Raw genomic sequence first — 27,946 nt, 5'->3', positions numbered from 1 at the left:
TCTAGTTATTAGTATGGTACTAAGCTAAAGGAGAACCAATCTAATGGTCTTCGACATGTCGAGAACAAACCTAGTTGTCTTCTACATGTTGAAAATCAAGCCACAGGTCCTCGACATGTGGAGAACCAAGCTATTGTTCTTTGAGATGTGGAGAACCAAGTTAGTGGTCTTTGACATGTGGAGAACCAAGTTAGTGGTCTTTGACATGTGGAGAACCAAGTTAGTGGTCTTTGACATGTTGAGAACCAAGCAAGTGGTCTTCGACATGTCGAGAACCAAGCTAGTGATCTTCGACATGTGGAGAACCAAGCAAGTGGTCTTCGACATGTCGAGAACTAAGCAAGTGATCTTCGACATGTCGACAACCAAGCTAGTGGTCTTCGACATGTCGAGAACCAAGCTAGTGATCTTCGACATGTCGACAACCAAGCAGTACTGAAATGTAAATTAAACCAATTTGTTTTAGCTATAATTAGGACATAAATAATTATCTTTACCAAATGTTCACATCTTTTTACAATAATGCCCTCAACAATATATTTTTATTATTTCAGCATAAATATATTGAAATAATATTGATATTTAATATTAAATAATATTATTTAGTATTAAATATTTTAATAGTAATAATATAAATAATAATATTTAATACTTACAATATATTCATAAATATTTCAGTCAGTTTCATTACTTTGCTTGCTTTAAAAAGTCCCTCATCTGTCTTTTCGTCGCACTTTGAAGTTTGGACTCTTCGTCAAGATGAAAGGCTCCTAAATATACACAATCCTTTGGTAGAACATCTGCCCAAGGCTCCTTTGTGTTTGTTAACCAAGGAGTCCATTTCTTATTCCAGCTGCCTTTCCAGTAGTGGATGGAAACGTGCATTTCGCTAATACCCGTAACTTTCCCAATGACGGGGACATTGTTGTATCCTTCCAAGGACACAGCAACAAAATCTTCAACTTTAATGTGGTCCCAAATGTTCGAGACTGTCGCACCACTTGGCTTTCGATATGCACCGGTATAAACCTAGCGTAAAATTATTCGTTGAATCATTATGTGATGGCTAATGTTTTGAGTAAAATGGAGTAAAAGAACTAGTGTGAAGCTACCACAGGATTCACCACAGGATTCGCTCTCCCTCCGAGAACAACAAAATCGAACATACGCGAAGCTAGCACGATATTCATCCGCACTAAATTCGATACGTAAACACAATATATTATTTTTTCTTTTGCAGTTAAAAACAGGCAGTATATCAATGAAACTGGTATCGATAGAAAGCTTACATAACACAGATTCCGAATATGTAATTTTTATCTTGGCCCAAATTCGTTGTCGAATCTTACAGCTCCTGAAACGCTGACGTCTGCCAGCCTGAGATTCGAAATCGCATGTAATGATGTACGTTAAATGCGCGTTGAAATACGAGCGAAGTAAACACCCAAAAACGGCTTCACATTCAATGAAACTGGTATCGATAGAAAGCTTACATAACACAGATTCCGAATATGTAATTTTTATCCTGGCCCAAATTCGTCGTCGAATCTTACAGCTCCTGAAACGCAGACGTCTGCCAGCCTGAGATTCGAAATCGCATGTAATGATGTACGTTAAATGCGCGTTGAAATACGAGCGAAGTAAACACCCAAAAAACGGCTTCAAAATTATGAAACTGCTATCGATAGAAAGCTTACATAACACAGATTCCGAATATGTAATTTTTATCCTGGCCCAAATTCGTGTCGAATCTTACAGCTCCTGAAACGCTGACGTCTGCCAGCCTGAGATTCGAAATCGCATATAATGATGTACGTTAAATGCGCGTTGAAATACGAGCGAAGTAAACAAAAAACGGCTTCACAATTTATGAAACTGGTATCGATAGAAAGCTTACATAACACAGATTCCGAATACGTAATTTTTATCCTGGCCCAAATTCGTCGTCAAATCTTACAGGAGTTACAGCTCCTGAAACGCTGACGTCTGCCAGCCTGAGATTCGAAATCGCATGTAATGATGTACGTTAAATGCGCGTTGAAATACGAGCGAAGTAAACACCCAAAAACGGCTTCACATTCAATGAAACTGGTATCGATAGAAAGCTTACATAACACAGATTCCGAATATGTAATTTTTATTTTGGCCCAAATTCGTTGTCGAATCTTACAGCTCCTGAAACGCTGACGTCTGCCAGCCTGAGATTCGAAATCGCATATAATGATGTACGTTAAATGCGCGTTGAAATACGAGCGAAGTAAACAATAAAAAACGGCTTCACATTCAATGAAACTGGTATCGATAGAAAGCTTAAATAACACAGATTCCGAATATGTAATTTTTATCCTGGCCCAAATTCGTCGTCGAATCTTACAGCTCCTGAAACGCAGACGTCTGCCAGCCTGATATTCGAAGTCGCATGTAATGATGTACGTTAAATGCGCGTTGAAATACGAGCGAAGTAAACACCCAAAAACGGCTTCACATTCAATGAAACTGGTATCGATAGAAAGCTTACATAACACAGATTCCGAATATGTAATTTTTATCTTGGCCCAAATTCGTCGTCGAATCTTACAGCTCCTGAAACGCAGACGTCTGCCAGCCTGATATTCGAAGTCGCATGTAATGATGTACGTTAAATGCGCGTTGAAATACGAGCGAAGTAAACACCCAAAAACGGCTTCACATTCAATGAAACTGCTATCGATAGAAAGCTTACATAACACAGATTCCGAATATGTAATTTTTATCCTGGCCCAAATTTGTCGTCGAATGTTACAGCTCCTGAAACGCAGACGTCTTCCAGACTGACATTAGAAATGTCCGTGAAATACGAGCGAAGTACGCACCCCAAAACGGGTTCACATTCAATGAAACCAAACCACAGGCAGCCGGTCACTGCTGTTACGTCATGCTTATAGGTAACAGCAGTGACCGGGCTGTCTGTGATGAAACTGGTATCGATAGAAAGCTTGCATTAATAAATATAAATAAAAAAAAATAAGTAAATATAAAGCTTCGGTTAAATGTGTATCGTACTACGGTGGCCCATAGGGGACATGCTATAAATATAAATATATGCCTTTAGAATTTTATATGATACCTTCAGAATTTTATGTGATGCCTTCAGAATTCTATATGCATGATGCCTTCAGAATTCTATATGCATGATGCCTTCAGAATTTTAGATAATGTCTTCAGAATTCTATATGATGCCTTCAAAATTCTATCTGTGTACAACGGCAAAACGTCGTTTATTACGTCCCATGTAGAACGTCTGCATTTCAGGACCCAGTGAGCGCTACCTCGAATTAGGCTCTATAGAATTGTCCCTAAACGTGAACACAATGTTTTCAACGTCTTATATCTCATTAAATTGGTACAGTTGATAATATACAACAACGTTTTATCATAACATTTATTTAAAGAAGTATTCCAACCACGTCGTCGTCGTGTTGCAGTCTTACAATCTTAAGGTCCCTATAATATGCGGAATACGGAGTAAGGAGTGCGAATGCAGAGTATAGAGTAGAGCGAAGGATCAGAGTATTACAATATTTATGTAAGCGGTGGCAGCGCTACGGGGGGGTGTTGTTTGCCCCCCAGATCTTTTCATGTTACGTAAGTAGTGTAATACTCATTTAACTTTTAAATACTTTTCTACTCTTTCCCCCCAAAACATTTCTTTGACCCCCAATTGCCCCCCACTCATTTTAACCTGGCGCGGCCACTGTATGTAAGAACAAACAAGGGACGTTGCGAAAAGTGCAACCCAGGTCCTCCGGCAGGAATCGAACTATAGCTGAGGTGAGGTTACGGGTATAGGGTTATATGACGTTTGAGAGATTTTGAATTGACAAAATTCTGCTGATTTATAGGGACTAGACCATGAATTTGATGAATTTTGAATTAAAAAATAAAATTGCCATTTTTTAGCTTTGTGCCCAAATCTAAAATTCTACAACTTTATTCTAACAATGCTACACGCTTTTTAAAAAACATATCTTTGCGAAAGCCTTCAAATATGGTGGATTGCTTTAACAGAAAAAAAATTCAGATTGCATCAGTTAAACTCTCCTTCAACCAAATTGTTGTGAAATGTTCATGTAAATCGCATAAATGATGGAGGGCTCTGGGAGACTTGGAGACTATCGTTACATTTGGCATGCGTTGAGATTAAGGCAGCATATGGATTTATGCGAATCTAAAAAATGGCAATTTTATTTTTTAATTCAAAATTCATCAAATTCATGGCCTAGTCCCTATAAATCAGCAGAATTTTGTCAATTCAAAATCTCTCAAACGTCATATAACCCTATACCCTTAACCTCACCTCAGCTATAGTTCGATTCCTGCCGGAGGACTTGGGTTGCACTTTTCGCAACGTCCCTTGTTTGTTCTTACATACAGTGGCGGCGCCAGGCTAAAATGAGGGGGGGGCAATTGGGGGTCAAAGAAATGTTTTGGGGGGAAAGAGTAGAAAAGTATTTAAAAGTTAAATGAGTATTACACTACTTACGTAACATGAAAAGATCTGGGGGGCAAACAACACACCCCCGTAGCGCTGCCACCGCTTACATAAATATTGTAATACTCTGATCCTTCGCTCTACTCTATACTCTGCATTCGCACTCCTTACTCCGTATTCCGCATATTATAGGGACCTTAAGCATGTAGGACGGCAACACGACGACGACGTGGTTGGAATACTTCTTTAAATAAATGTTATGATAAAACGTTGTTGTATATTATCAACTGTACCAATTTAATGAGATATAAGACGTTGAAAACATTGTGTTCACGTTTAGGGACAATTATATAGAGCCTAATTCGAGGTAGCGCTCACTGGGTCCTGAAATGCAGACGTTCTACATGGGACGTAATAAACGACGTTTTGCCGTTGTACACAGATAGAATTTTGAAGGCATCATATAGAATTCTGAAGACATCATCTAAAATTCTGAAGGCATCATACATATAGAATTCTGTAGGCATCATGCATATAGAATTCTGAAGGCATCACATAAAATTCTGAAGGTATCATATAAAATTCTGAAGGCATTATATAAAATTCTAAAGGCCTATATTTATATTTATAGCATGTCCCCTATGGGCCACCGTAGTACGATACACATTTAACCGAAGCTTTATATTTACTTATTTTTTTTATTTATATTTAATAATGCAAGCTTTCTATCGATACCAGTTTCATCACAGACAGCCTGGTCACTGCTGTTACGTATATAAGCATGACGTAAAAGCAGTGACCGGCTGCCTGTGGTTTCCAGCGTTCTGACTTTTAAGGAAATTTCCTTAAACTAAGGAAATTTTGATCTTATTTCACCTTTTTAAATTTCGATTTCAGGTTTTTTGTATTTTCTGAAAATTTGTTCTTTTCCGATCATAAAGATACCAACATTGTCGACAAATTCGGACTAGAAGTAAGAAAAATTTAGGTTTAAAGTTGGGCTATGAAAATAAAAACTGTTGAAATTCCTCGCGCGGCCAAAAGGTCGTGATGACGTATGCGGTGTGACACAGTGCGCTCTTCCTGATTTAGAAATACTATAAACAACTATAAACATTGCACCGTCTACCACGTAAAATCGCAATATTTTTGCAATTTGATGAGCTCCCAAAGAAATATGCGTCTTGTAGATGCAGTGTATTGGTCAAGTGGAGAGAATCATATCAAAATACATCAATTTTTACTTTTTAGTCGCTTTATAAGCTGCCGCATATTAGTATAAATTGACGCTGCGCAGTTGTACTTCGTTTCGCTAAATTCCAGCTTTCTAACTAGTACATTTGAACTGTAGGTATTTTCGTTGTGCATCTACTTGAACAGTTTTTATATTTATAATCCGTAATTAATATTGGCGTAGCGGATGGACTTCATTTCGTTTATTCAACAAACTTTTTATACTATATGTTATATTGTGAACCTAGGTAGATTTATAGCCCGTTTGTCTGACGTTTCAGTCTTTTGACCTGTCCTGTTTTCGTCTATTTGTGGTGATTAGATGTGCTGTATTGGTATCCTGCATGTTTACGCGTAATTCATTCCTTAGTCACAAATCGTGGTTGCCGTGCCAATATAGGTACGCACTTATACTAAAAAATTAGCCGTTTACAGAGTAGACAAACAGAAATTTAATTCCTTATCACTAATGAAATCTTATATGCTTTGCAACAGGCGTGGATAGGCCATGTACAATAACGGCATTTACATAGAAACCAGATAGTTTTGATTTATACTGTTTCTTACTATGACAAAACGAGCGAGAAAAATTGATATATGCCATACGTAGGCCAAAGAACCTCAGTTCGTCTGTCATATTTAACCGCATAAAGCGCCAAAGTGGATTGCGTGTTATACGCATCAACCTTTTGGCGTGTTTGTTTTCGTTTAAAATACCCTGCTAGCAGAGCATCGTTTACCTTTCTTATGGGGTATGGGGGACGAGGTTTGAAGGAAAATTTCCTTGCCCCTCGTCGCCCCATACCCCATAAGGAAGGTAAACGATGCTCTGCTAGCAGGGTACTGTTTGGTCTCCCTCGTAATCGCCTATCACTAATCAGCTGTACAACAGACGATAGGGCTGTACAACAGACGACTGTTCAGGCGTTCAGCAACGTCTTCGCTATCTGTCGACTGTTCTCTATCTGTCTGTGATTCAAAGCTTTCGTTATCCGACATTTCGTACAAATGCAACAAAAAAGACAAGCCACTGTCTCGCGATCAGTAATGTTTTGTTGTTTTCTTATAGCCGAGCTTTATTGTGTGTCACACTGCATACGTCACAAGTCCGAAACTCTCGGTACCAGTCTTTCAACAGTTTACGATTGAAAAAACGCGGAATTTTCGTATGTTTTAGGCCGTTTTGAAGACTTTAGCAACGCTTTTACAACAAAAAAATATTTTTACCGAGTCAAGGGCAGTAAAGTCTTTCGGAATTTCACAATTTTAATTTTTTCATTTTTCCTTGCATATACACTTTAAGGAATTGTTTGAGGGTTTTTAAGAAATTGTTTGAGTTTTAACTAATATAAAGCCAAAACAATTTTCCCGCCTTTTTAGTAAACTACACTAGGTCTCAGGCTTCATATCTGGGAACCCGGAGATTTAAGGAAATTTTACTCAATCTGAGGAATTTTTGTCCTTAGTCTAAGGATTTCTAAACAATAGGATGTGAGAGCCCTGGTGGTTTTATTGCATGTGAACCCGTTTTGGGGTGCGTACTTCCCTCGTATTTCACGGACATTTCGAATGTCAGGCTGGAAGACGTCTGCGTTTCAGGAGCTGTAAGATTCGACGACGAATTTGGGCCAGGATAAAAATTACATATTCGGAATCTGTGTTATATAAGCTTTTTATCGATACCAGTTTCGTTAAATGTGAAGCCGTTTTTTGGTGTTTACTTCGCTCGTATTTCGCGGACATTTAACGTGCATCATTATATGCGATTTCGAATGTCAGGCTGGCAAACGTCTGCGTTTTAGAAGCTGTAACCAGGGGCGTAACTGTTGGGGGGGTGTGGGGGGTGTCACACCCCCCCAATTGTTGAAAACAGTGTTTTGGTAGGGCAATTTGTTGGGAATTTGCAGGGCAAACCGCTGGGTTCAGGCTGGACAATTTTTGCCCAAATTGATAAAAAAAACCATATGAATACTAAACAAACTAACGAAACTTTAAATTTATATGCAGCTATAAGAATTGTAAGTTAGTAAAATCGATCCAAATAGGGGTTCGCTGGTTAGAGAGACTGCAAATGCGCAGATCTTGAGATTTTTCAGTTAACTTAATTTGCAGGAGATATCGCTTCTTGAAAATCAGTTCGGGTGCGGGAAGTCTTGAAAATTAGGCGTGGGTGCGACTTACAATTCGAGAGAAAGTTGCCAGTCTGAGAAGGCTGTTTCCGACGATCTAGAGGACCGAATTTTCGAAAATCTTTCTCTCGGCGCCAACCATGGTGATTTCAATAATTTCCGAAATATATATCAAAATCTCGCTTTCAGTTTTATGCAGCCGGGTTTGCGTAATAAATATATAATTGTCTCACAGCCTATCAAAAAGAGCTATAATTGCATTTGGTTGCCACGCCCTTTTCCGCGTATTTGTTGCAGGTCACGCCCTTTGGTAGGGCAAATTTGCTTCACACCCCCCCAACGCTTAGGGTCAAGTTACGCCCCTGGCTGTAACATTCGACGACGAATTTGGGCCAGGATAAAAATTTCATATTCGGAATCTGTGTTATGTAAGCTTTCTATCGATAGCAGTTTCATAAATTTTGAAGCCGTTTTTTGGTGTTTACTTCGCTCGTATTTCAACGCGCATTTAACGTACATCATTACATGCGATTTCGAATCTCAGGCTGGCAGACGTCTGCGTTTCAGGAGCTGTAAGATTCGACGACGAATTTGGGCCAAGATAAAAATTACATATTCGGAATCTGTGTTATGTAAGCTTTCTATCGATACCAGTTTCATTGAATGTGAAGCCGTTTTTGGGTGTTTACTTCGCTCGTATTTCAACGCGCATTTAACGTACATCATTACATGCGACTTCGAATATCAGGCTGGCAGACGTCTGCGTTTCAGGAGCTGTAAGATTCGACGACGAATTTGGGCCAGGATAAAAATTACATATTCGGAATCTGTGTTATTTAAGCTTTCTATCGATACCAGTTTCATTGAATGTGAAGCCGTTTTTTATTGTTTACTTCGCTCGTATTTCAACGCGCATTTAACATACATCATTATATGCGATTTCGAATCTCAGGCTGGCAGACGTCAGCGTTTCAGGAGCTGTAAGATTCGACAACGAATTTGGGCCAAGATAAAAATTACATATTCGGAATCTGTGTTATGTAAGCTTTCTATCCATAGCAGTTTCATTGAATGTGAAGCCGTTTTTGGGTGTTTACTTCGCTCGTATTTCAACGCGCATTTAACGTACATCATTACATGCGATTTCGAATCTCAGGCTGGCAGACGTCTGCGTTTCAGGAGCTGTAAGATTCGACGACGAATTTGGGCCAAGATAAAAATTACATATTCGGAATCTGTGTTATGTAAGCTTTCTATCGATACCAGTTTCATTGAATGTGAAGCCGTTTTTGGGTGTTTACTTCGCTCGTATTTCAACGCGCATTTAACGTACATCATTACATGCGACTTCGAATATCAGGCTGGCAGACGTCAGCGTTTCAGGAGCTGTAAGATTCGACGACGAATTTGGGCCAAGATTAAAATTACATATTCGGAATCTGTGTTATGTAAGCTTTCTATCGATAGCAGTTTCATAAATTTTGAAGCCGTTTTTTGGTGTTTACTTCGCTCGTATTTCAACGCGCATTTAACGTACATCATTACATGCGATTTCGAATCTCAGGCTGGCAGACGTCAGCGTTTCAGGAGCTGTAAGATTCGACAACGAATTTGGGCGAAGATAAAAATTACATATTCGGAATCTGTGTTATGTAAGCTTTCTATCCATAGCAGTTTTATTGAATGTGAAGCCGTTTTTGGGTGTTTACTTCGCTCGTATTTCAACGCGCATTTAACGTACATCATTACATGCGATTTCGAATCTCAGGCTGGCAGACGTCTGCGTTTCAGGAGCTGTAAGATTCGACGACGAATTTGGGCCAAGATAAAAATTACATATTCGGAATCTGTGTTATGTAAGCTTTCTATCGATACCAGTTTCATTGAATGTGAAGCCGTTTTTGGGTGTTTACTTCGCTAAGAATTCGAACCTTGCTGAGGTTTGTAGTTTGTACAATTGTACACTTTTTAAAATATTTATTTGGAAAACATCAAACTTGTGCAATCAGTATTCAGTAGTTCAGCCTCTATAAAGAGATCAATGGCAAACGATGTTTCTACCATTGATCTGTATATAGCACCTGAATGCAATATTTATGTTTTCCAAAAAAGGTGCGAGGCTGCAACTGTAAAGATCTTCGTTATTTACCTCTGGGATATCTTCGAGTTGACCGTTAACCAACTTTACCACCTCTTCCGAAACGACACTGGGATCAACTGGAGTATCTCTACTTTCTTCTGCATTCTCGGTCGAGGGGGTTCCTGTAGTATGGCCAGATTTTAACAGCCGTAATTCATCTAATAACCAAGTAACTGGCTTCTCCTTTGCCATGTTGCAGTAAACTACGTCAACTTGTTCGAAAAAATTGCCCCACCAGTCTTTGTGTTCCTCTTTAATCACACGAGAATTGTCCAGAAATTTGGGAATGTCCCTTCGCAAGCGCTCCATATCGACGTTATCCGCGGAGGACGTTGCGAAGTCGGGAGCTTCGTTTGGAATTTCCGAACACTTATAACAAATGTATGTGAAGTCAAAGCTGAAATGTGGATATATAGGCCACGGTTACCTTCTAACTACACTCTAACTACCCTCTAATAAAAAACAACAGTTCGTTAATAGATGAACTGAAGTCAAGCAATGACAATTTATATTTACTGCCTCATTTATTTCATGGATGAAGGAAACTAAAGAACTGTAAGTTTTGATATTCTTACATGTTTGATAATTGTGATCCCTTTTTCAGCATTATCACTGGGTAACCAGTTCGTATCCCTACTCCAATTCTTGTATCTGAGAACGACATCGCCAGTTCCATTCTTTGTAATCACAAATATATGTGGGTTGCTTATGTTGTGCAGTGACATATTAACTGGTGCCAGCCAATCTCGTACATTGTACATAGTTTCTAAAAGTTCAGCAACTGGGTGTGGTGTGTATGACTCCTCAAATATTCGTGTTAAATCTATAAATATAATTTTTTAAAATTATTAAGCTTAGTAAGATCCATTGTGAAGAAATTAACTTTATTACCTTTAACTGTAACAACATCATTGGTTGAGAGTTTGACTCCAAATCTGCTGAACAGCTGATCACAATCTTCATGGGTGTGTCCTTTCATTAGAAAGTTCACTTTCACCTAAGAATAATTAATGTATCACAGTTATATTAAGGTTTATTGCTGCAGAGTATTCTAATGCTATGATATATACATGTATATGTATTTTTAAATACCTTTTTAAATATCTCCAATTTAACTAAGACCCCCAGGAAAGTTATAACATACTGATTTTTGTTTTCTCGCCAACAATTATCCATCTGAAGGTAAAGCCGGTCTGGTATTTTATCCATTCTTAGCAGAACTCGTAGCAAAACATTGATTGTTAAGTTGCTATCATGTGCCCATTGGTGTAAATCAAAATAACCAATTGCTTCGTGCCCATGATTCAATACTCCGGTAAGATGTGTTTTCAACTTCCATGCACTTGAATATGCTTTCATTTGATGAAGGAGTTGTGGGATCATTAGTTTCATCTGATCCATTCCATCAATTATAATGCATGCATATTTTTTAGGATCTGATTTAGCTTTGGCACGGTGTTTATAATACTTCTCACGCTCTTCCCTATAAGGGTGATATGAGGTAAACATAAATTACTGTACTAACACACTGCCGAGAGGTATGGCAGCTAGCAGCAGTTGCAATAATCAATCAATTTTTGTTTAAAATTATATAGTAAGTGGTTCTAGTCACTCTAATCTGTTTTAATTACCTTTGAAGCTGATTATGTTGGTTGTAAAGAACATCATAGTAATTTCTCTCTGTTTTATCCAAGGTCTTTTGCTTCTCCTCTTTTAGAATGACACATATGTCACACTTTGTTAGCCTTGTAACCTACAAAAAACAACAATCAATCACTTTGGAAAAAAATAAATTGAAGTAATTAGTTAAAAAATGAAAATTTTTAGCTCACCTTAGGAATAGTGACTTCCTTGAAATCTGTCTCCAACAGTTTGCAAAATTGGGAATAACAAATTGGATCATCCCCCATTGCTTTTAGATCTTCCACCATATAATTGTACAGTATCCTGTAATTGAGGTAGCATGGCAAATGGATTCTTATGCTATCAGGCATTTTATCCCCCATCTTGGAAAATGATGTTTTCATCCAGGCTTTCGCTATATAAGTTTTTGTCTTTCTTTTTTTCTTTTCTTGGCTTGCTATTGTTAAATTACCATTAACATGATGCTGGACCAATCTGCTGAATTTTTACTCACTTATAGAGTATATTGCTGACCACGCTTTTTTGCAAACCACATTTCCATAAACCATGAAAAGTATATTCTTGTCACTGAAAAAAAATATAAATTTGAATGCATGTACTTTTTGCATAATAGATAAAAAACAAATCCTACCAAATGAATAGCAGTTACGCCCTAATAGACTAAATATTTTAAAATGAATTACATTAATTTTCTTGTATGATTGCATGGCGACTTTAGTAATTATAATAACTTGTAGGTACACCACGTAAGTATTAAATACTGCAAAGCTTTCGGTCCGTTAACCCGGACCTTCATCAGTGCAATTACTTGAATACACGTTTGCGCGTCACTTAAATATCATGTTAGTCGTGATTAGTTTGCTCGCGCTATTAATTAAACGGTTTCATTTAATTAAGTTCTAACTAATGCGCGCGCCCTAGACAAGTATTTGACTAAGAGACACCGAAAAGAGCACGCCACGTACTATTAAGTGGCTTTCCCTCTTGGACGATAGTTTGATGTTTATAAATTTCAATAGATTCTCTCATTTTACGAGAGACAGTAAACTTATCGTTTGCTAAAATGGTAGCATCGTTCCATTTAATGCGATGATCATAAGTCCATGCATGGTGAGCTACTGCAGACTTATCCAGTTTACCTTTCTCGCAGTTCGTCTTATGTTCTTTAAGACGTATTGAGAGATTTCTACCGGTCTCTCCAATGTAAACCAAACCACATTCACATGGAATGCGGTACACACCAGGTTTCTGTTGTTCATCGACGCCATCCTTGTGTGTGTAAAGAGCGCGAAACAATTTGTTATTGCTAGAATGGTAAACTTGTATTCCAACTTCTTTTAAAATCCTAACGATTTTATATGAAGCTGGGCCAATATATGGTAAACAGACAGAGGATAGATATTCCGTGTCTTGCCTCTGTCTTTGCTGTTCATTCATAGCATGTTCTATGAATTTCTTAGGATAACCATTCATGTGCAGAACATCCTTCAAATGCTTTAACTCTGAGTCAATGCTATTTGAATCACAAATTGTTTTGGCACGGTTGATTAATGTTTTGCATACTGATCTTTTAATGCTAGGATGGTGAAATGAACTATAATTCAGATATCTGTCAGTGTGTGTTGGTTTTCTATAAACTTTATGGCCCAAAGTCCCGTTCTCTTTTACATCAAATAAGATATCTAAGAAAGATATAGAGTTATCTTTCTGTATTTCTAATGTGAATTTAATTGAAGGGTGTATACTTATTAATGTGATCTAAAATTTATTCAAATTTTCTAAACCATGCGACCAACTCTTAATGTGTCATCTACATATCTAAACCAGAACCAGGTTTTTAAACATGCTGTAGCTATAGCTTTTCTTTTCAAATTCTTCCATGAATAAATTAGCCATAACTGGTGATAAGGGACTACCCATAGGAGCACCATGAGTTTGCTCGTAGTATTTCTCCCGCCACTGAAAACTAGTTGTATTCAGGCACAATTTCAGTAGTTCATATATACTCTCAGGAGAAAGGCTAGTCCTTTTAGAGAGGGTATCATCTGAAAGCAGCCTGTCTTTCGCAATGTTACACGCCTCATCTACTGGTACATTAGTAAATAAACTAACTACATCGAAACTGACAAGAATTTCATTTTTACCTAATCTAACATCTTGCATTTCTTAACAAATTCTTTAGAATTAACTACATGATGTTCAGTTTGACCAACAACTGGTTTTAAAATTCTAGCAAGATATTTAGCTAAATTATAAGTCGGTGAACCTTGGGATGCAACTATAGGCCTAAGAGGTACACCTGATTTATGTATTTTGGGTAAACCATAAAATTTTGGGCACACACTACATGAAGGTCTCAAATAATCATGAAGGTTTTGAGACAAAATACCTGATTTCCTAAGTTCAGATAGTTTAGAACATACTTTACGTTCAATATTGGCTGTAGGATCACGTTTTAGCTCTTTATATGTTGGAGTTTCAAGAAGAGCATGGATTTTACTTTCGTACTCTGCACGATTTAATAAAACCGTAGCATTACCCTTATCAGCCTTTAAAATATGTATAGACTTATCTGCCCTTAGGTTCCTCACTGCATCCTTCTGCTCCTTGGAAAGATTAGACTTGGGTAAAGTTGTACGTCGCAAGACCTCAGTTACTTTAACACGAATGTTGGATGCTATATCATCTCTGAGATGATTCAACTTTGGTTCCAGATGTTGAACGATTTCTTCTTTAGGAATCTTGTGTGGTACAACAGCGAAATTTAAACCCAATGCCAAGACTTCTTCTTCAACCGGCATAAGTTTTCGCGCACTTTGGTTAACAACAGTGCGTCTTAGAGTGTCAACAGCCAAATCTTCTTGTCTTCTTTTATCTTTTGATCTTTCGGACGTCAATCTTGTGTATTTGGCGATCTGTGTTGAGCGAGCTTTATTAAAGGTACGCGTAAAAGAAGCATCTATCATTCTTTTTGCAACAGCAAAATGTTCTTCTTCAAAAGTTAACCAAAGTTCTTCTGTAAGAGTAGCGATGTTGTCATCCACTCCGCTTAGTTGTTTACGCGTCCAAGCAATTCTTTCTCGTAACAGTGCCAACTCGGCTTTCTTCAAGATTTTGCCTGCATGCTTAGTATGGAAACAATTAAACATACGCAAACCTTTCGGAACAACTTCGTTGTCTCGACACCTTTTCAGGAAGGTTAAGTTGTTGATTAATCTTGAGCGTTGTTGTGAAAGCCGGTCAAGTCGTTTAAATGATTTATGAAAATACTCTCCATAGAGTTTCTGTAATAATTTTCTTGTATGATTGCATGGCGACTTTAGTAATTATAATAACTTGTAGGTACACCACGTAAGTATTAAATACTGCAAAGCTTTCGGTCCGTTAACCCGGACCTTCATCAGTGCAATTACTTGAATACACGTTTGCGCGTCACTTAAATATCATGTTAGTCGTGATTAGTTTGCTCGCGCTATTAATTAAACGGTTTCATTTAATTAAGTTCTAACTAATGCGCGCGCCCTAGACAAGTATTTGACTAAGAGACACCGAAAAGAGCACGCCACGTACTATTAAGTGGCTTTCCCTCTTGGACGATAGTTTGATGTTTATAAATTTCAATAGATTCTCTCATTTTACGAGAGACAGTAAACTTATCGTTTGCTAAAATGGTAGCATCGTTCCATTTAATGCGATGATCATAAGTCCATGCATGGTGAGCTACTGCAGACTTATCCAGTTTACCTTTCTCGCAGTTCGTCTTATGTTCTTTAAGACGTATTGAGAGATTTCTACCGGTCTCTCCAATGTAAACCAAACCACATTCACATGGAATGCGGTACACACCAGGTTTCTGTTGTTCATCGACGCCATCCTTGTGTGTGTAAAGAGCGCGAAACAATTTGTTATTGCTAGAATGGTAAACTTGTATTCCAACTTCTTTTAAAATCCTAACGATTTTATATGAAGCTGGGCCAATATATGGTAAACAGACAGAGGATAGATATTCCGTGTCTTGCCTCTGTCTTTGCTGTTCATTCATAGCATGTTCTATGAATTTCTTAGGATAACCATTCATGTGCAGAACATCCTTCAAATGCTTTAACTCTGAGTCAATGCTATTTGAATCACAAATTGTTTTGGCACGGTTGATTAATGTTTTGCATACTGATCTTTTAATGCTAGGATGGTGAAATGAACTATAATTCAGATATCTGTCAGTGTGTGTTGGTTTTCTATAAACTTTATGGCCCAAAGTCCCGTTCTCTTTTACATCAAATAAGATATCTAAGAAAGATATAGAGTTATCTTTCTGTATTTCTAATGTGAATTTAATTGAAGGGTGTATACTATTAATGTGATCTAAAAATTTATTCAAATTTTCTAAACCATGCGACCAACTACTTAATGTGTCATCTACATATCTAAACCAGAAACCAGGTTTTAAACATGCTGTAGCTATAGCTTTCTTTTCAAATTCTTCCATGAATAAATTAGCCATAACTGGTGATAAGGGACTACCCATAGGAGCATCATGAGAGAATCTATTGAAATTTATAAACATCAAACTATCGTCCAAGAGGGAAAGCCACTTAATAGTACGTGGCGTGCTCTTTTCGGTGTCTCTTAGTCAAATACTTGTCTAGGGCGCGCGCATTAGTTAGAACTTAATTAAATGAAACCGTTTAATTAATAGCGCGAGCAAACTAATCACGACTAACATGATATTTAAGTGACGCGCAAACGTGTATTCAAGTAATTGCACTGATGAAGGTCCGGGTTAACGGACCGAAAGCTTTGCAGTATTTAATACTTACGTGGTGTACCTACAAGTTATTATAATTACTAAAGTCGCCATGCAATCATACAAGAAAATTATTACAGAACTCTATGGAGAGTATTTTCATAAATCATTTAAACGACTTGACCGGCTTTCACAACAACGCTCAAGATTAATCAACAACTTAACCTTCCTGAAAAGGTGTCGAGACAACGAAGTTGTTCCGAAAGGTTTGCGTATGTTTAATTGTTTCCATACTAAGCATGCAGGCAAAATCTTGAAGAAAGCCGAGTTGGCACTGTTACGAGAAAGAATTGCTTGGACGCTAAACAATAAGCGGAGTGGATGACAACATCGCTACTCACAGAAGAACTTTGGTTAACTTTTGAAGAAGAACATTTTGCTGTTGCAAAAAGAAGAATGATAGCTTCTTTTACGCGTACCTTTAATAAAGCTCGCTCAACACAGATCGCCAAATACACAAGATTGACGTCCGAAAGATCAAAAGATAAAAGAAGACAAGAAGATTTGGCTGTTGACACTCTAAGACGCACTGTTGTTAACCAAAGTGCGCGAAAACTTATGCCGGTTGAAGAAGAAGTCTTGGCATTGGGTTTAAATTTCGCTGTTGTACCACACAAGATTCCTAAAGAAGAAATCGTTCAACATCTGGAACCAAAGTTGAATCATCTCAGAGATGATATAGCATCCAACATTCGTGTTAAAGTAACTGAGGTCTTGCGACGTACAACTTTACCCAAGTCTAATCTTTCCAAGGAGCAGAAGGATGCAGTGAGGAACCTAAGGGCAGATAAGTCTATACATATTTTAAAGGCTGATAAGGGTAATGCTACGGTTTTATTAAATCGTGCAGAGTACGAAAGTAAAATCCATGCTCTTCTTGAAACTCCAACATATAAAGAGCTAAAACGTGATCCTACAGCCAATATTGAACGTAAAGTATGTTCTAAACTATCTGAACTTAGGAAATCAGGTATTTTGTCTCAAAACCTTCATGATTATTTGAGACCTTCATGTAGTGTGTGCCCAAAATTTTATGGTTTACCCAAAATACATAAATCAGGTGTACCTCTTAGGCCTATAGTTGCATCCCAAGGTTCACCGACTTATAATTTAGCTAAATATCTTGCTAGAATTTTAAAACCAGTTGTTGGTCAAACTGAACATCATGTAGTTAATTCTAAAGAATTTGTTAAGAATATGCAAGATGTTAGATTAGGTAAAAATGAAATTCTTGTCAGTTTCGATGTAGTTAGTTTATTTACTAATGTACCAGTAGATGAGGCGTGTAACATTGCGAAAGACAGGCTGCTTTCAGATGATACCCTCTCTAAAAGGACTAGCCTTTCTCCTGAGAGTATATATGAACTACTGAAATTGTGCCTGAATACAACTAGTTTTCAGTGGCGGGAGAAATACTACGAGCAAACTCATGGTGCTCCCTATGGGTAGTCCCTTTCACCAGTTAGGCTAATTTATTCATGGAAGAATTTGAAAAGAAAGCTATAGCTACAGCATGTTTAAAACCTGGTTTCTGGTTTAGATATGTAGATGACACATTAAGTAGTTGGTCGCATGGTTTAGAAAATTTGAATAAATTTTTAGATCACATTAATAGTATACACCCTTCAATTAAATTCACATTAGAAATACAGAAAGATAACTCTATATCTTCTTAGATATCTTATTTGATGTAAAAGAGAACGGGACTTTGGGCCATAAAGTTTATAGAAAACCAACACACACTGACAGATATCTGAATTATAGTTCATTTCACCATCCTAGCATTAAAAGATCAGTATGCAAAACATTAATCAACCGTGCCAAAACAATTTGTGATTCAAATAGCATTGACTCAGAGTTAAAGCATTTGAAGGATGTTCTGCACATGAATGGTTATCCTAAGAAATTCATAGAACATGCTATGAATGAACAGCAAAGACAGAGGCAAGACACGGAATCTATCCTCTGTCTGTTTACCATATATTGGCCCAGCTTCATATAAAATCGTTAGGATTTTAAAAGAAGTTGGAATACAAGTTTACCATTCTAGCAATAACAAATTGTTTCGCGCTCTTTACACACACAAGGATGGCGTCGATGAACAACAGAAACCTGGTGTGTACCGCATTCCATGTGAATGTGGTTTGGTTTACATTGGAGAGACCGGTAGAAATCTCTCAATACGTCTTAAAGAACATAAGACGAACTGCGAGAAAGGTAAACTGGATAAGTCTGCAGTAGCTCACCATGCATGGACTTATGATCATCGCATTAAATGGAACGATGCTACCATTTTAGCAAACGATAAGTTTACTGTCTCTCGTAAAATGAGAGAATCTATTGAAATTTATAAACATCAAACTATCGTCCAAGAGGGAAAGCCACTTAATAGTACGTGGCGTGCTCTTTTCGGTGTCTCTTAGTCAAATACTTGTCTAGGGCGCGCGCATTAGTTAGAACTTAATTAAATGAAACCGTTTAATTAATAGCGCGAGCAAACTAATCACGACTAACATGATATTTAAGTGACGCGCAAACGTGTATTCAAGTAATTGCACTGATGAAGGTCCGGGTTAACGGACCGAAAGCTTTGCAGTATTTAATACTTACGTGGTGTACCTACAAGTTATTATAATTGAATTACATTAATCTGTAATTTAATTTATAGAAGTGTAATTTTACAAATTTTGGCACTCTCTTTCTAGCTTTTGTGATGAATTTTGTTCTTGCCTAGATCTTAATTTGGCATATAGCTGGAATTACCACATTTATAATCAGTCATATATATTCCTTGTTGTTAAACACTATTGTTGTGTGATGTCGAAATAAGTTACATATTTTACATATTTTGTTTTTCCAAATCCTCTTATCCGTGCAAGAAAATCGTCCGTGCAAGTCTCGATCGCTCGCTCTTGCTGTCATTTTTGGGGATATATGAGAACGACCAAAATCACATAGCCATTAAACAACCCTTTAGCCCATAATTTTGAGTTAAAATTAGGTTGTTAGTTGGACTAAATATATTTAGTAGTAGTATAGTTTACCTTTTATTCTGATGATCGATTATGTAATTCAGAACCCACTGGTTCTTTCCCTTATTAGACAGGTTATTAAAAGATGACCTTGCTAAGATTAGGACGGCATATTCAACACTCCAAGTGCATTTTTCAGTACAACAAGAAAATGTTCGTACTGAAATTAAAAAAGGGTGAATATACGGTTTAGTATTAGTCGCCGTAGCATTGTAGCATATGCATTCTACACTGGGATGGAAAACAGAAAAGAATTATACTCCTAAATTAGTCTGTTACCATACCTTCATCAATGGAAAGCTTCGTTTGCTTAGATTTTCTAACTTCTTCTGTTGTGTTACGTGTCACTGAAGGATATTATGTAAAGAAATTTAGCAATATACAAGCAGTTAAGTCTGTCTGTTTAAACAAAGTTTGTCGTTATTACGTTATAACGTGTAGAATGCATAAAAGGCTAGCTAGTAGCCATGCGTATTCCTCTCTGTACGAATATACAATGTCGCGGTGCTAAGGCTAAAGTAAAGGCGAATTCCGTTTCAGGGCAAAGTGTTGGGCGATCAACTTTTCGCAAGCACCTTGCTTTGAAATACAGAGAATCAAGCGTAACTGATCCCATAGAATGAACAAATAAATCACAAGATCGCAGCAATACAAAACTTGAACAACATGTACTTGCATGCATTATGGTATGCGCTTATGGATATCTGTAGAAGACGCGCTATAAAAGTTTTTTATTATATAACTATATATAAGGTAGCTAAGTAAAGTAACTTTCATTTTAATTTCAAGTTATATACTTCATCCAAGGTTTAATGATTAAATTTAATTGCAAAGTTAATAACCTCCGAAAAATACGTTTGTTATTAACATTTTTTTATACCATACGTACTCAATAAATAACAGTCCTTATCCATCTCTTAACATATCGTTGTTTTTTAACATAACTATTTTTTTCCTTAGCTTTCATTAGAACGTTCATAACATTGCGATCTTTTAAAAAGTCTGACAAGCAAATAATTTTAATTCCTAAGCGTGATGCCTGCTCTAATCCGGATAATGTGTTTAATGGCATATTGTCTAACTGCTCATGACTTTTCCGGATCATCACCATTGAGCGTGTATTTTGGTTAACCTTCTGTAACAGCTGAAGCTTTTCAAATTTCTTATTGTTGATTTGATCGTCAGTTACAATGTGCGTGACTTTCTTGTTTAAAAAGTAGCTAAGAGTAGCACCTCCTTCACACAGTGCTCTTTCGACAATCTGAACAACATTTGCTTTTTGTCGTGGTAAATTCACAAAGAATAATGTACCTCTGAGTTCCAGGGATTGCTGCTCTGTTACCTTATCCGCTAGAGTGGCTCGACCCATGTTATTATCATCATATTCTACGGTAAAAAGTATTTTATTTAGCTACAAACAACATTTACATTTTAAAGAAATATTTTTTAAAATCGCATAACTTAAATTTATTTGAACATTTAAATTGAAGTTAAAAAAATAAGAAAAGAAAGCCAAGGGTACACAAGTTGAGCTTCACTCGTGGCTATTGCCGTAAGCTGTCTCCTTCAGTATGCGGTGTCATGTTCTGTGATTTTCGGCACGCGTGCCTTCAGTGCTGTATATTCAACATGTTGAATAATTTCGCACACAATAAAAAATTTGCAAACAGTGTGCGCGCCAAGCACTTCCCTTTCATATGAAAATTGGGATTTTGAATTTGGCAAAACAGTTCAACAGTTTAAATTCCTTAAATTATCCTACATTATTGATAAAGTGCTTGAAGTCACTTACCATCTCTCTCATCCTCGCTGCTTGAATATGATATAGGAAAACATCCTAAGTCGCTGTCGGAATCGTGGTCGAATCCTAGCTCTGACGAGAATCTCGACGTTGTCGTCGCACTTGAAGACCAATTGATTAAACTGTTTACAGATTCAGTGTCTTTACTAATAGGAGTACTAGTTATACTGAGCGCGTCGGATTTATCTGTTTCTGTCGGAAGTTCTTCCAAATCACTAGATGGTATTGCGAAACGATCACTCAGTGCCAAACAAGGACTACTTGTTGGTGTAAGGTCATCTCCTGTCAAATCACTTGTATTTATCTCATCCATTACAGGATAACCTTTTGACTCTTTGAAAACAACATGTTATGTCCTAGCTTCTGCCTTTGTGATGCGCCCAGGGTAAAGCCTAAGGATCAAATTACTGCCAAACTTTACCGCTGTCTTTAACACTTCTACGGCAAACTATTGTGATTGGCTCTCGATTGTTTCACATATAGTTTCGTTGTATCAGATTTCACGAGCTTGCAATCGGTTTTCGTGGTTAAACGAATATCCTGTTCACCTGAACAACAGTGAATGCTAAAGCGAAATCGAATTATTTAGCATGACCTCTACTAGCAAAACCAAAACTTCCCCACGGGAACGATCAGACAAGGCTAAGTGGTGGATAGATTCAGACGATGGAAAGATATATATTTTGAGAAAGAGTGGTCGTGCGAAATCCAATGGAAGTATGTTAAATGAAATAGTTGCTGTGCATCCATGTAGCACCAAACCAGATAGACTAAAGGTGAGTTGCTTTTGTTTTTTTTCAAATCATGTTCAAATACCAGAAAAAAACACCGTTTTATCGTAACAAGGCCTTAGGCGTGTAAGGAGTTTAGAGAGAAAAGGTAAGCAAGCGTTTCTGTTAGGTGAAATCCGACGCTTAGGGCCTTCTTTTTCAGAGTATATTGTTGAAATTAGGACATTGTATGACTAATATCAGAAATTTAAGTCGAAGGTTGTAAGGAGGATTACAATATAGCATTTGTAAAGAAACGTTGATGATTGTGTATCTTGTGATTGCCATATTGTGGGTCTCCCACGGCGTGAAGAGTCTTTTGTCACATATTATATTATTACACTGAATTATGTTACCAAAGCGCATGTTGTTCTTGTCGCACGAAATTCGAAAGCGCATGTTGAGAGCGCTTGACAAAATGTCGTCAATAATTGGCGCCTGTGTTTCTGTGATGGCTCAGATTAATAAATCGTTCAAACTAAGTTATGCATATGCCCTTTTTGAAAAAAAGTGTTAAATCCGGATACGGCGGCCATCAGACACCACTTTGCTGCCAAATCAAAATTAATTTTGATACCTATCCAAACAACATTTGGTCACTTACTATAATACGCACTTTTTTAGATTTTGTTTAATGGTAAAGATGAGCCATTGCTCTTCAACCTGCAGCTATTTGATTTTACTGGCAACGAGTTTTCACGAACCTTCGCACCCTTTTCAAAGTCAACTAAATCTTGGGCTGAACGCTTCAAAATAGTTCTGTCTGGAAAAGAGAGTGATCCTTTGCCGGAAGAAGGCTGGGAGTCTGAGGATGATCAAATCCATGTCAACGAGACTATCAACCTAACCCCCCCATCTACAGCCACCCCAGTGCCTGTGGCGTCAAAACGAGCTGCGCCTAAGGAATATCCCAGCGTCGATCCCCTTCCTTCGGCAGTAAAAATACAAAAGAAAAACACCGCTGAAGCCTCAAAGAAGAGTGAACGCGAGAATGACAAAGATTTTCTCCGCAAGCCTAAAGGAAACAAATTTAATAAGAGAAGGTAAGTATTACACAGTTCTGTCGTTTTTTAACCAGTACGCTTTCGACTTAAAAAGTATCTAAATGTTTCGCCGGTGGATATAGTTTACCAGAAAAGAGCGCGCAAGGACAGCCTTTTACCCAATCGCTTTATTGGAAAACGTAAAGACTGCGTTACCCCTGCGCGCTCGCACATATTAGCCACAGATCTCTATATTACGCTGAATGCAGCGTTTATGTTTTCCAATAAAGCGCCTGGGTACGAGGCTGGCGCAAGGATATATTATTTAAAACTATAAACACTCCAATTTTGATAGATGTCTACAAAGTTCTCAGTCATACGCTTGTTCAGCCAAGAAAAGAGTTTCTGGTGAGACCACTGGATCCAGGTTTTGTGAACAAACTGAAGTTCGAGATACTGGAAAGGCCAACCAATTTTGTAAAGCCAATGATTGCGATCGTGAAGAATGCAAAATCGAAATCTGAATTTGACGAGTCTAAACTTGATGGGTATACCTTAGAAGTTATTGGTGGAAACCACAGAAGAGAGGCGTTTTCCCAGTTAGAGAAAGAGGGAAAACTGGGAGAAATGTCTCCGCTCTTGTTGCAGGTCCAGCTTTACACTGGTATGTCAAAAACCTTTGACGTTCTGTCGGTAATATTTGTTTATGGACTTAAATAGAAAATTATTATAAATTCTACCTTGAAAACACAAGCAATCGTCATTACATATCGCTTATGACAATTATTTTATTTTTTAATACTTAGAAATGTTACCCGAACATGCCTTAAGATTGGCCCAGATGCACAACAGGGATGACTCAGTTCACCATAAACTCACAACAGGTGACAAAGTGAGTATGAGTAAAATGTACCTATGCCCTCACTCAATGCAGAGTAAATATAAACAAAGAACTTAAATATTTAGTAGTTGTAAAGAATGTAGAAACTACATTCAAAGGGGTCTAAATCTACCTCCATGTTTAATTACACAGTATTTGTTATTTGTCGAAAAGGTAGAGTTAAACCTTTAGCCATGCCACATCAACTTTGGGGCACAAATTGATGGGTGAAAATTTTATTTGAAACTGATATAAGGGATACGTATGTTAACAGGTCACATTGTGCAAGAACCTACTTCTGCAACAATTTGGTGGAAAGAAGTGTCCAGATTGGAGAAACCTTATGTCAACCATTATTGGTGAAAGTGTAAGTTACAATTGAATTTATCTTACAGTATAACAATTCTTAAAAGTAGGTAAATTAACGAAGAAGGTTTGTTGTATATTTTAAAGTTGTATACTCTTACACAGGTGCATGTATATGTTTGTTCCATGTATGACTGACTGCTATAGCTCACTGAACACAGTTGTATATTAATACACAAATTTAAGTTAAATAATTTTATGAACAATACAAGAATAAACATTTCCTGATTATGATTTATATTTTTTTTAGGAAACGGCTCTTTCCAATGTTTTTTTTGCAGCAAGTGATTTGAATGATGCTGTTTATGATTCTCTGCTGAATATCATGGAGATGTATGGGAAAATGGAATTGAAAAAGCAGAGGGCATCAAAAAAAGCTTTGAAAGAAGGCACTGCATTTTCATGCAAGCTGGATTTTCCTTATATCAAGTTAAAATGTTTGAGAGGTGATCTAACTCAAGATGAAATTCTTAACCTGCTCCAAAAACTTATGGAAAAAGAGTTCTCTTTGCCAGAAATGGAGTCAGAGATCACCAGAATGAAAGAAATGCGAGCTTTACAAAACTACTTTGTAAAGCAAGCAGATTGCATTTCCTGGACCGAGGCAAAAGAAAGGTAATTTTAAATGATATTACTTTGAAAATATTTCTTGTCATTCTGGTGATTTTGCTAGCTCACCAAATTTTTCTGAGTGCAAAATTTAGGAGGTACTTATACAAGCCTATTCTAACCATGATTTATAAAAATTAAATTTAAAATCTAGAATCATTATGGTATGATTGGTAATTTTTTTGTATTTAAGTTAACAAAACATTTTATGTTTATATTCCTCTATAGATATCCTAATTACACATCTGAAGAGGTTCTTCAGGGTTTTCGGGGAAGCATTGTTCGTGGTGTACCAAAGGAAACCTTCCGACAATTTGTTCGAAGAGCTTTGGCAGAACAGTCAGCACAAAGCCCAGGTTGTGAAGATGAAAAAATAAAGATTATTCTGATGGATTGCCTCACTGAGTTAACCCATTCATCATTGGCTGAGAGTGTTCCAACCTTTAATGGAGCAAGTCTTGTGTTTACAGACTTACCAAAGGTTAGTAGGTTGCTCATTCTTTGCTTATGTCTATGCAAGGTTGGCTGGTAATGGGTTGAGTTATAAGTAAATTTTTCAACACATCATTGTATGATTCTACTGTAACTGCATTCATTTCTCCTGTTAAACAAAGCTATGGATATATATGTAATTTATGATTTGTTTTTACTTAGAAATGGACTGCTGATAATATTGGAGTTTTTACCCGTCTCATGAAAAGTGTAAATCTAAGAAATGGTGTTGACAACTTCAGATTTATTCTATTTCCAACTATACAAAATGAGGATCTCATGGTGCAGCAGATACAAGCAACATCTATTGTTCTAAAAAGCATGAACCTCGAGTGGCATATAACATACTTTGAAAATTCCTTACCAAACTTAAAAGGTATCTATATATTTTTTTTTTTCAGGCCCTGCTTGGCTGAAAATTTGATTGTGAACTAGTAATACATTAATATTTCTTCTTTTTAATAATAGGGAAGGATAAACTCAAAAAAGTGATCTTCCCATTCATTGTAAGTGGAAGTAGTTCAATTGAAGTGGAGGCCGCAACAAATATATTTAGAGTTGATGGAGAGCCTTTGGCAAAAGAAGTGGATAGTGGTATAAAATACACAAGACAAAAGCCCATCCAGCTGTATTGTGAGCTGATCAAGGTTTTTTGCCACGATAAATCATTGTACATTGTTGATGCATGTAGTGGTGCAGGGTCATGTGCCATGGCCTGTTCTAAACTAGGGTTGAAGTGCATTGTCTTAGATAATTCAGCACTGAAACTAAGACTTATTAGACAAAGACTGGGGTCTATTTAGAAATAGTTAATTAATTTGGGATTTATAAAGTTGGGATTTATAAAGTTAAGTGTTAATATATTTGGTTATTTGGTTTAGCTTTGTTAAGACCACTGGGTTCTCGACATGTCAAGGACCAGTAACATTAGTTCTCGACATGTCAAAGACCACTAGCTTGGTTCTCGACTTGTCGAAGACCACTAGCCCACTAGCTTGGTTCTCGACATGTCGAAGACCACTAGCCCACTAGCTTGGTTCTCGACATGTCGAAGACCACTAGCCCACTGGCTTGGTTCTCGACATGTCGAAGACCACTAGCCCACTAGCTTGGTTCTCTACATGTCGAAGACCACTAGCCCACTGGCTTGGTTCTCGACATGTCGAAGACCACTGGCTTGATTCTTGACATGTTAAAGACCACTAGCTTGGTTCCACAACACCTGTAAAACGCATGCTGCATGTGTATCTTAAAGTCATTTTCATCCATTCTTTTATTTTCTCCTGGAAATCATTGATGGAAATTTACATAATTCATAAATTTTGCATGCATTGGGATTCCAATAAAATTTTTTAAAAAAAAATTTCTTTGTAGCTTTCTTTTGCATGATTTTTTTGCCGCAAAGAAGATTGGCGCATTTTCCAATAAAATTTGCAACTCATTTGCAGCACACATGTGGCAAATATTTACAAATTATCTACATATTGTTAGATATTTCTTTCTGCTCTTTCGATCATAATTTTTTTCTTTTTTTGCCAGTCTCTGTTTTTGAACTATTGAGACAAATTGCAATCTCTCATAACATTTTTTCAACAATATTTTTTCATCTGGCAAAAATTGCCTTTCTTTTTATATTTCATCACAAAAATGGTGAAATTTTAAGCAAAAAATAACCGAAAATGTTAATATTCTCTTGATTTGGCGCCAATAGAATATCCCAACCTATCGTAGACTACGATTACATTCATATCAAATTTTAGTATCAAAAGAGTATAAAAAAGAGTATTTAACGTGGTTTATCTGCGAGACAACTTTTGTTCTGTTCAATAAACGGCACTTTTGCAATCACTCGTTTTATCACACTGGAAGAAATTCATAGTATGATTGATTAACTCATGATTGAGACTGAAAATGTCCAAAAACATCGTGTTCAAAATATTGATTTTCATGACGACTAGACTTGGCTACAAACAGGGCCGTAACTAGAACGATAATTGGGGGTGTGTGTTTTTCATATATTCAGTTCTGCCCGACGGGTTTCTTTTGTAAGTGCAAAATAGCTTGCAATAGAAATCCGTTGGGCAAAACTGAATATATGAATAAACACCCCCCAATTATCGTTCTAGTTACGGCCCTGGCTACAAACAAATACTAACCCCCTTAAAGACATTAAAGACATTTCTCCTCAACACAAGATGTTTCCAAACACATTTTACAATGGTAATTCAAGAAACAAGTGTGGACACATTTGTTACAATCGGTTTTGAATTCTAAAGTGAGGAGATGAAAAATGGTATACTGGACAATTCTGAACATTAATTAGAGAAATGCACATGCAGGGAATACCAGCGAAGGGGGGGGGCTATAGCGAAGGGGGGGGGCTATAGCATTTGCAGAAACAGTTCGAGCACTCTTTCTGCACAGTAATGATCAATTAATTAATGACACCGAAAAGACTAAAGTATAACAAAAAATATAACATTACACTGGTATTGGTTGCTACAACTAACACTGGTATTGGTGTTATAGTCCGCTAAAGTAAAGCTAAGGGATACGGTATATTTTTGAATAAAGGTATTAAAAAAGGAACAT

At 37.1% G+C, this 27,946-nt stretch overlaps 3 protein-coding genes across 4 annotated transcripts; 1 reads left to right on the top strand and 2 right to left on the bottom strand.

The window, feature by feature from the left end:
- On the bottom strand, positions 1–12,018 carry LOC114541410. The gene is made up of 8 exons (XM_028561335.1): positions 11,806–12,018; positions 11,605–11,726; positions 11,066–11,456; positions 10,865–10,970; positions 10,549–10,796; positions 9,983–10,342; positions 657–1,029; positions 1–435 (listed from the first exon to the last, which is right to left on the bottom strand). Exons 1-7 carry the CDS (start codon positions 11,998–12,000, stop codon positions 688–690), a joined length of 1,764 nt encoding a protein of 587 aa, XP_028417136.1. The 5' UTR covers positions 12,001–12,018; the 3' UTR covers positions 1–435; positions 657–687.
- Positions 10,365–26,675, top strand: LOC114541406. 2 transcript variants are annotated; one of them, XM_028561331.1, is made up of 10 exons: positions 10,365–10,528; positions 21,573–22,030; positions 22,649–23,067; positions 23,363–23,671; positions 23,814–23,899; positions 24,162–24,254; positions 24,504–24,868; positions 25,091–25,343; positions 25,517–25,730; positions 25,823–26,675. In XM_028561331.1, the coding sequence occupies exons 3-10, from the start codon at positions 23,016–23,018 to the stop codon at positions 26,155–26,157; spliced, it is 1,707 nt and encodes a 568-aa protein (XP_028417132.1). In that variant the 5' UTR covers positions 10,365–10,528; positions 21,573–22,030; positions 22,649–23,015; the 3' UTR covers positions 26,158–26,675. The 2 variants fall into 2 exon arrangements, with proteins under 2 accessions (XP_028417132.1, XP_028417131.1); XM_028561330.1 differs by lacking the exon at positions 10,365–10,528 and having other exon boundaries at positions 20,894–22,030.
- Positions 12,085–20,834, bottom strand: LOC114541407. The gene is made up of 4 exons (XM_028561332.1): positions 20,765–20,834; positions 19,738–19,800; positions 19,466–19,613; positions 12,085–12,184 (listed from the first exon to the last, which is right to left on the bottom strand). Exons 1-4 carry the CDS (start codon positions 20,820–20,822, stop codon positions 12,103–12,105), a joined length of 351 nt encoding a protein of 116 aa, XP_028417133.1. The 5' UTR covers positions 20,823–20,834; the 3' UTR covers positions 12,085–12,102.
- Positions 26,676–27,946: the final 1,271 nt, after the last annotated feature.

This window comes from Dendronephthya gigantea, unplaced genomic scaffold (assembly GCF_004324835.1).
Source record: "Dendronephthya gigantea isolate DGI-Jeju-01 unplaced genomic scaffold, DenGig_1.0 000289F, whole genome shotgun sequence".
NCBI lineage: Eukaryota > Metazoa > Cnidaria > Anthozoa > Malacalcyonacea > Nephtheidae > Dendronephthya > Dendronephthya gigantea.
This window is presented reverse-complemented; position numbering and strand designations above follow the sequence as displayed.

Excerpts from the sequence above, each read along its gene's own strand:
- LOC114541410 (XM_028561335.1), bottom strand. The coding sequence starts at position 12,000 with ATGAAAACATCATTTTCCAAGATGGGGGATAAAATGCCTGATAGCATA. Across the intron at positions 10,971-11,065 it reads AATTGGAGATATTTAAAAAG|GTGAAAGTGAACTTTCTAAT; the intron begins GTATTTAAAAAT and ends AATTATTCTTAG. Across the intron at positions 10,343-10,548 it reads GGATCACAATTATCAAACAT|TGTTCGGAAATTCCAAACGA; the intron begins GTAAGAATATCA and ends ATTTGTTATAAG.
- LOC114541407 (XM_028561332.1), bottom strand. The coding sequence starts at position 20,822 with ATGGGTCGAGCCACTCTAGCGGATAAGGTAACAGAGCAGCAATCCCTG. Across the intron at positions 19,614-19,737 it reads GAAGCTTTCCATTGATGAAG|TACGAACATTTTCTTGTTGT; the intron begins GTATGGTAACAG and ends TTTTAATTTCAG. Across the intron at positions 12,185-19,465 it reads ATCGATCATCAGAATAAAAG|TGACAAGAATATACTTTTCA; the intron begins GTAAACTATACT and ends ATTTTTTTTCAG.
- LOC114541406 (XM_028561331.1), top strand. The coding sequence starts at position 23,016 with ATGACAAAGATTTTCTCCGCAAGCCTAAAGGAAACAAATTTAATAAGA. Across the intron at positions 24,255-24,503 it reads CAACCATTATTGGTGAAAGT|GAAACGGCTCTTTCCAATGT; the intron begins GTAAGTTACAAT and ends TATTTTTTTTAG. Across the intron at positions 25,344-25,516 it reads TGTTTACAGACTTACCAAAG|AAATGGACTGCTGATAATAT; the intron begins GTTAGTAGGTTG and ends GTTTTTACTTAG.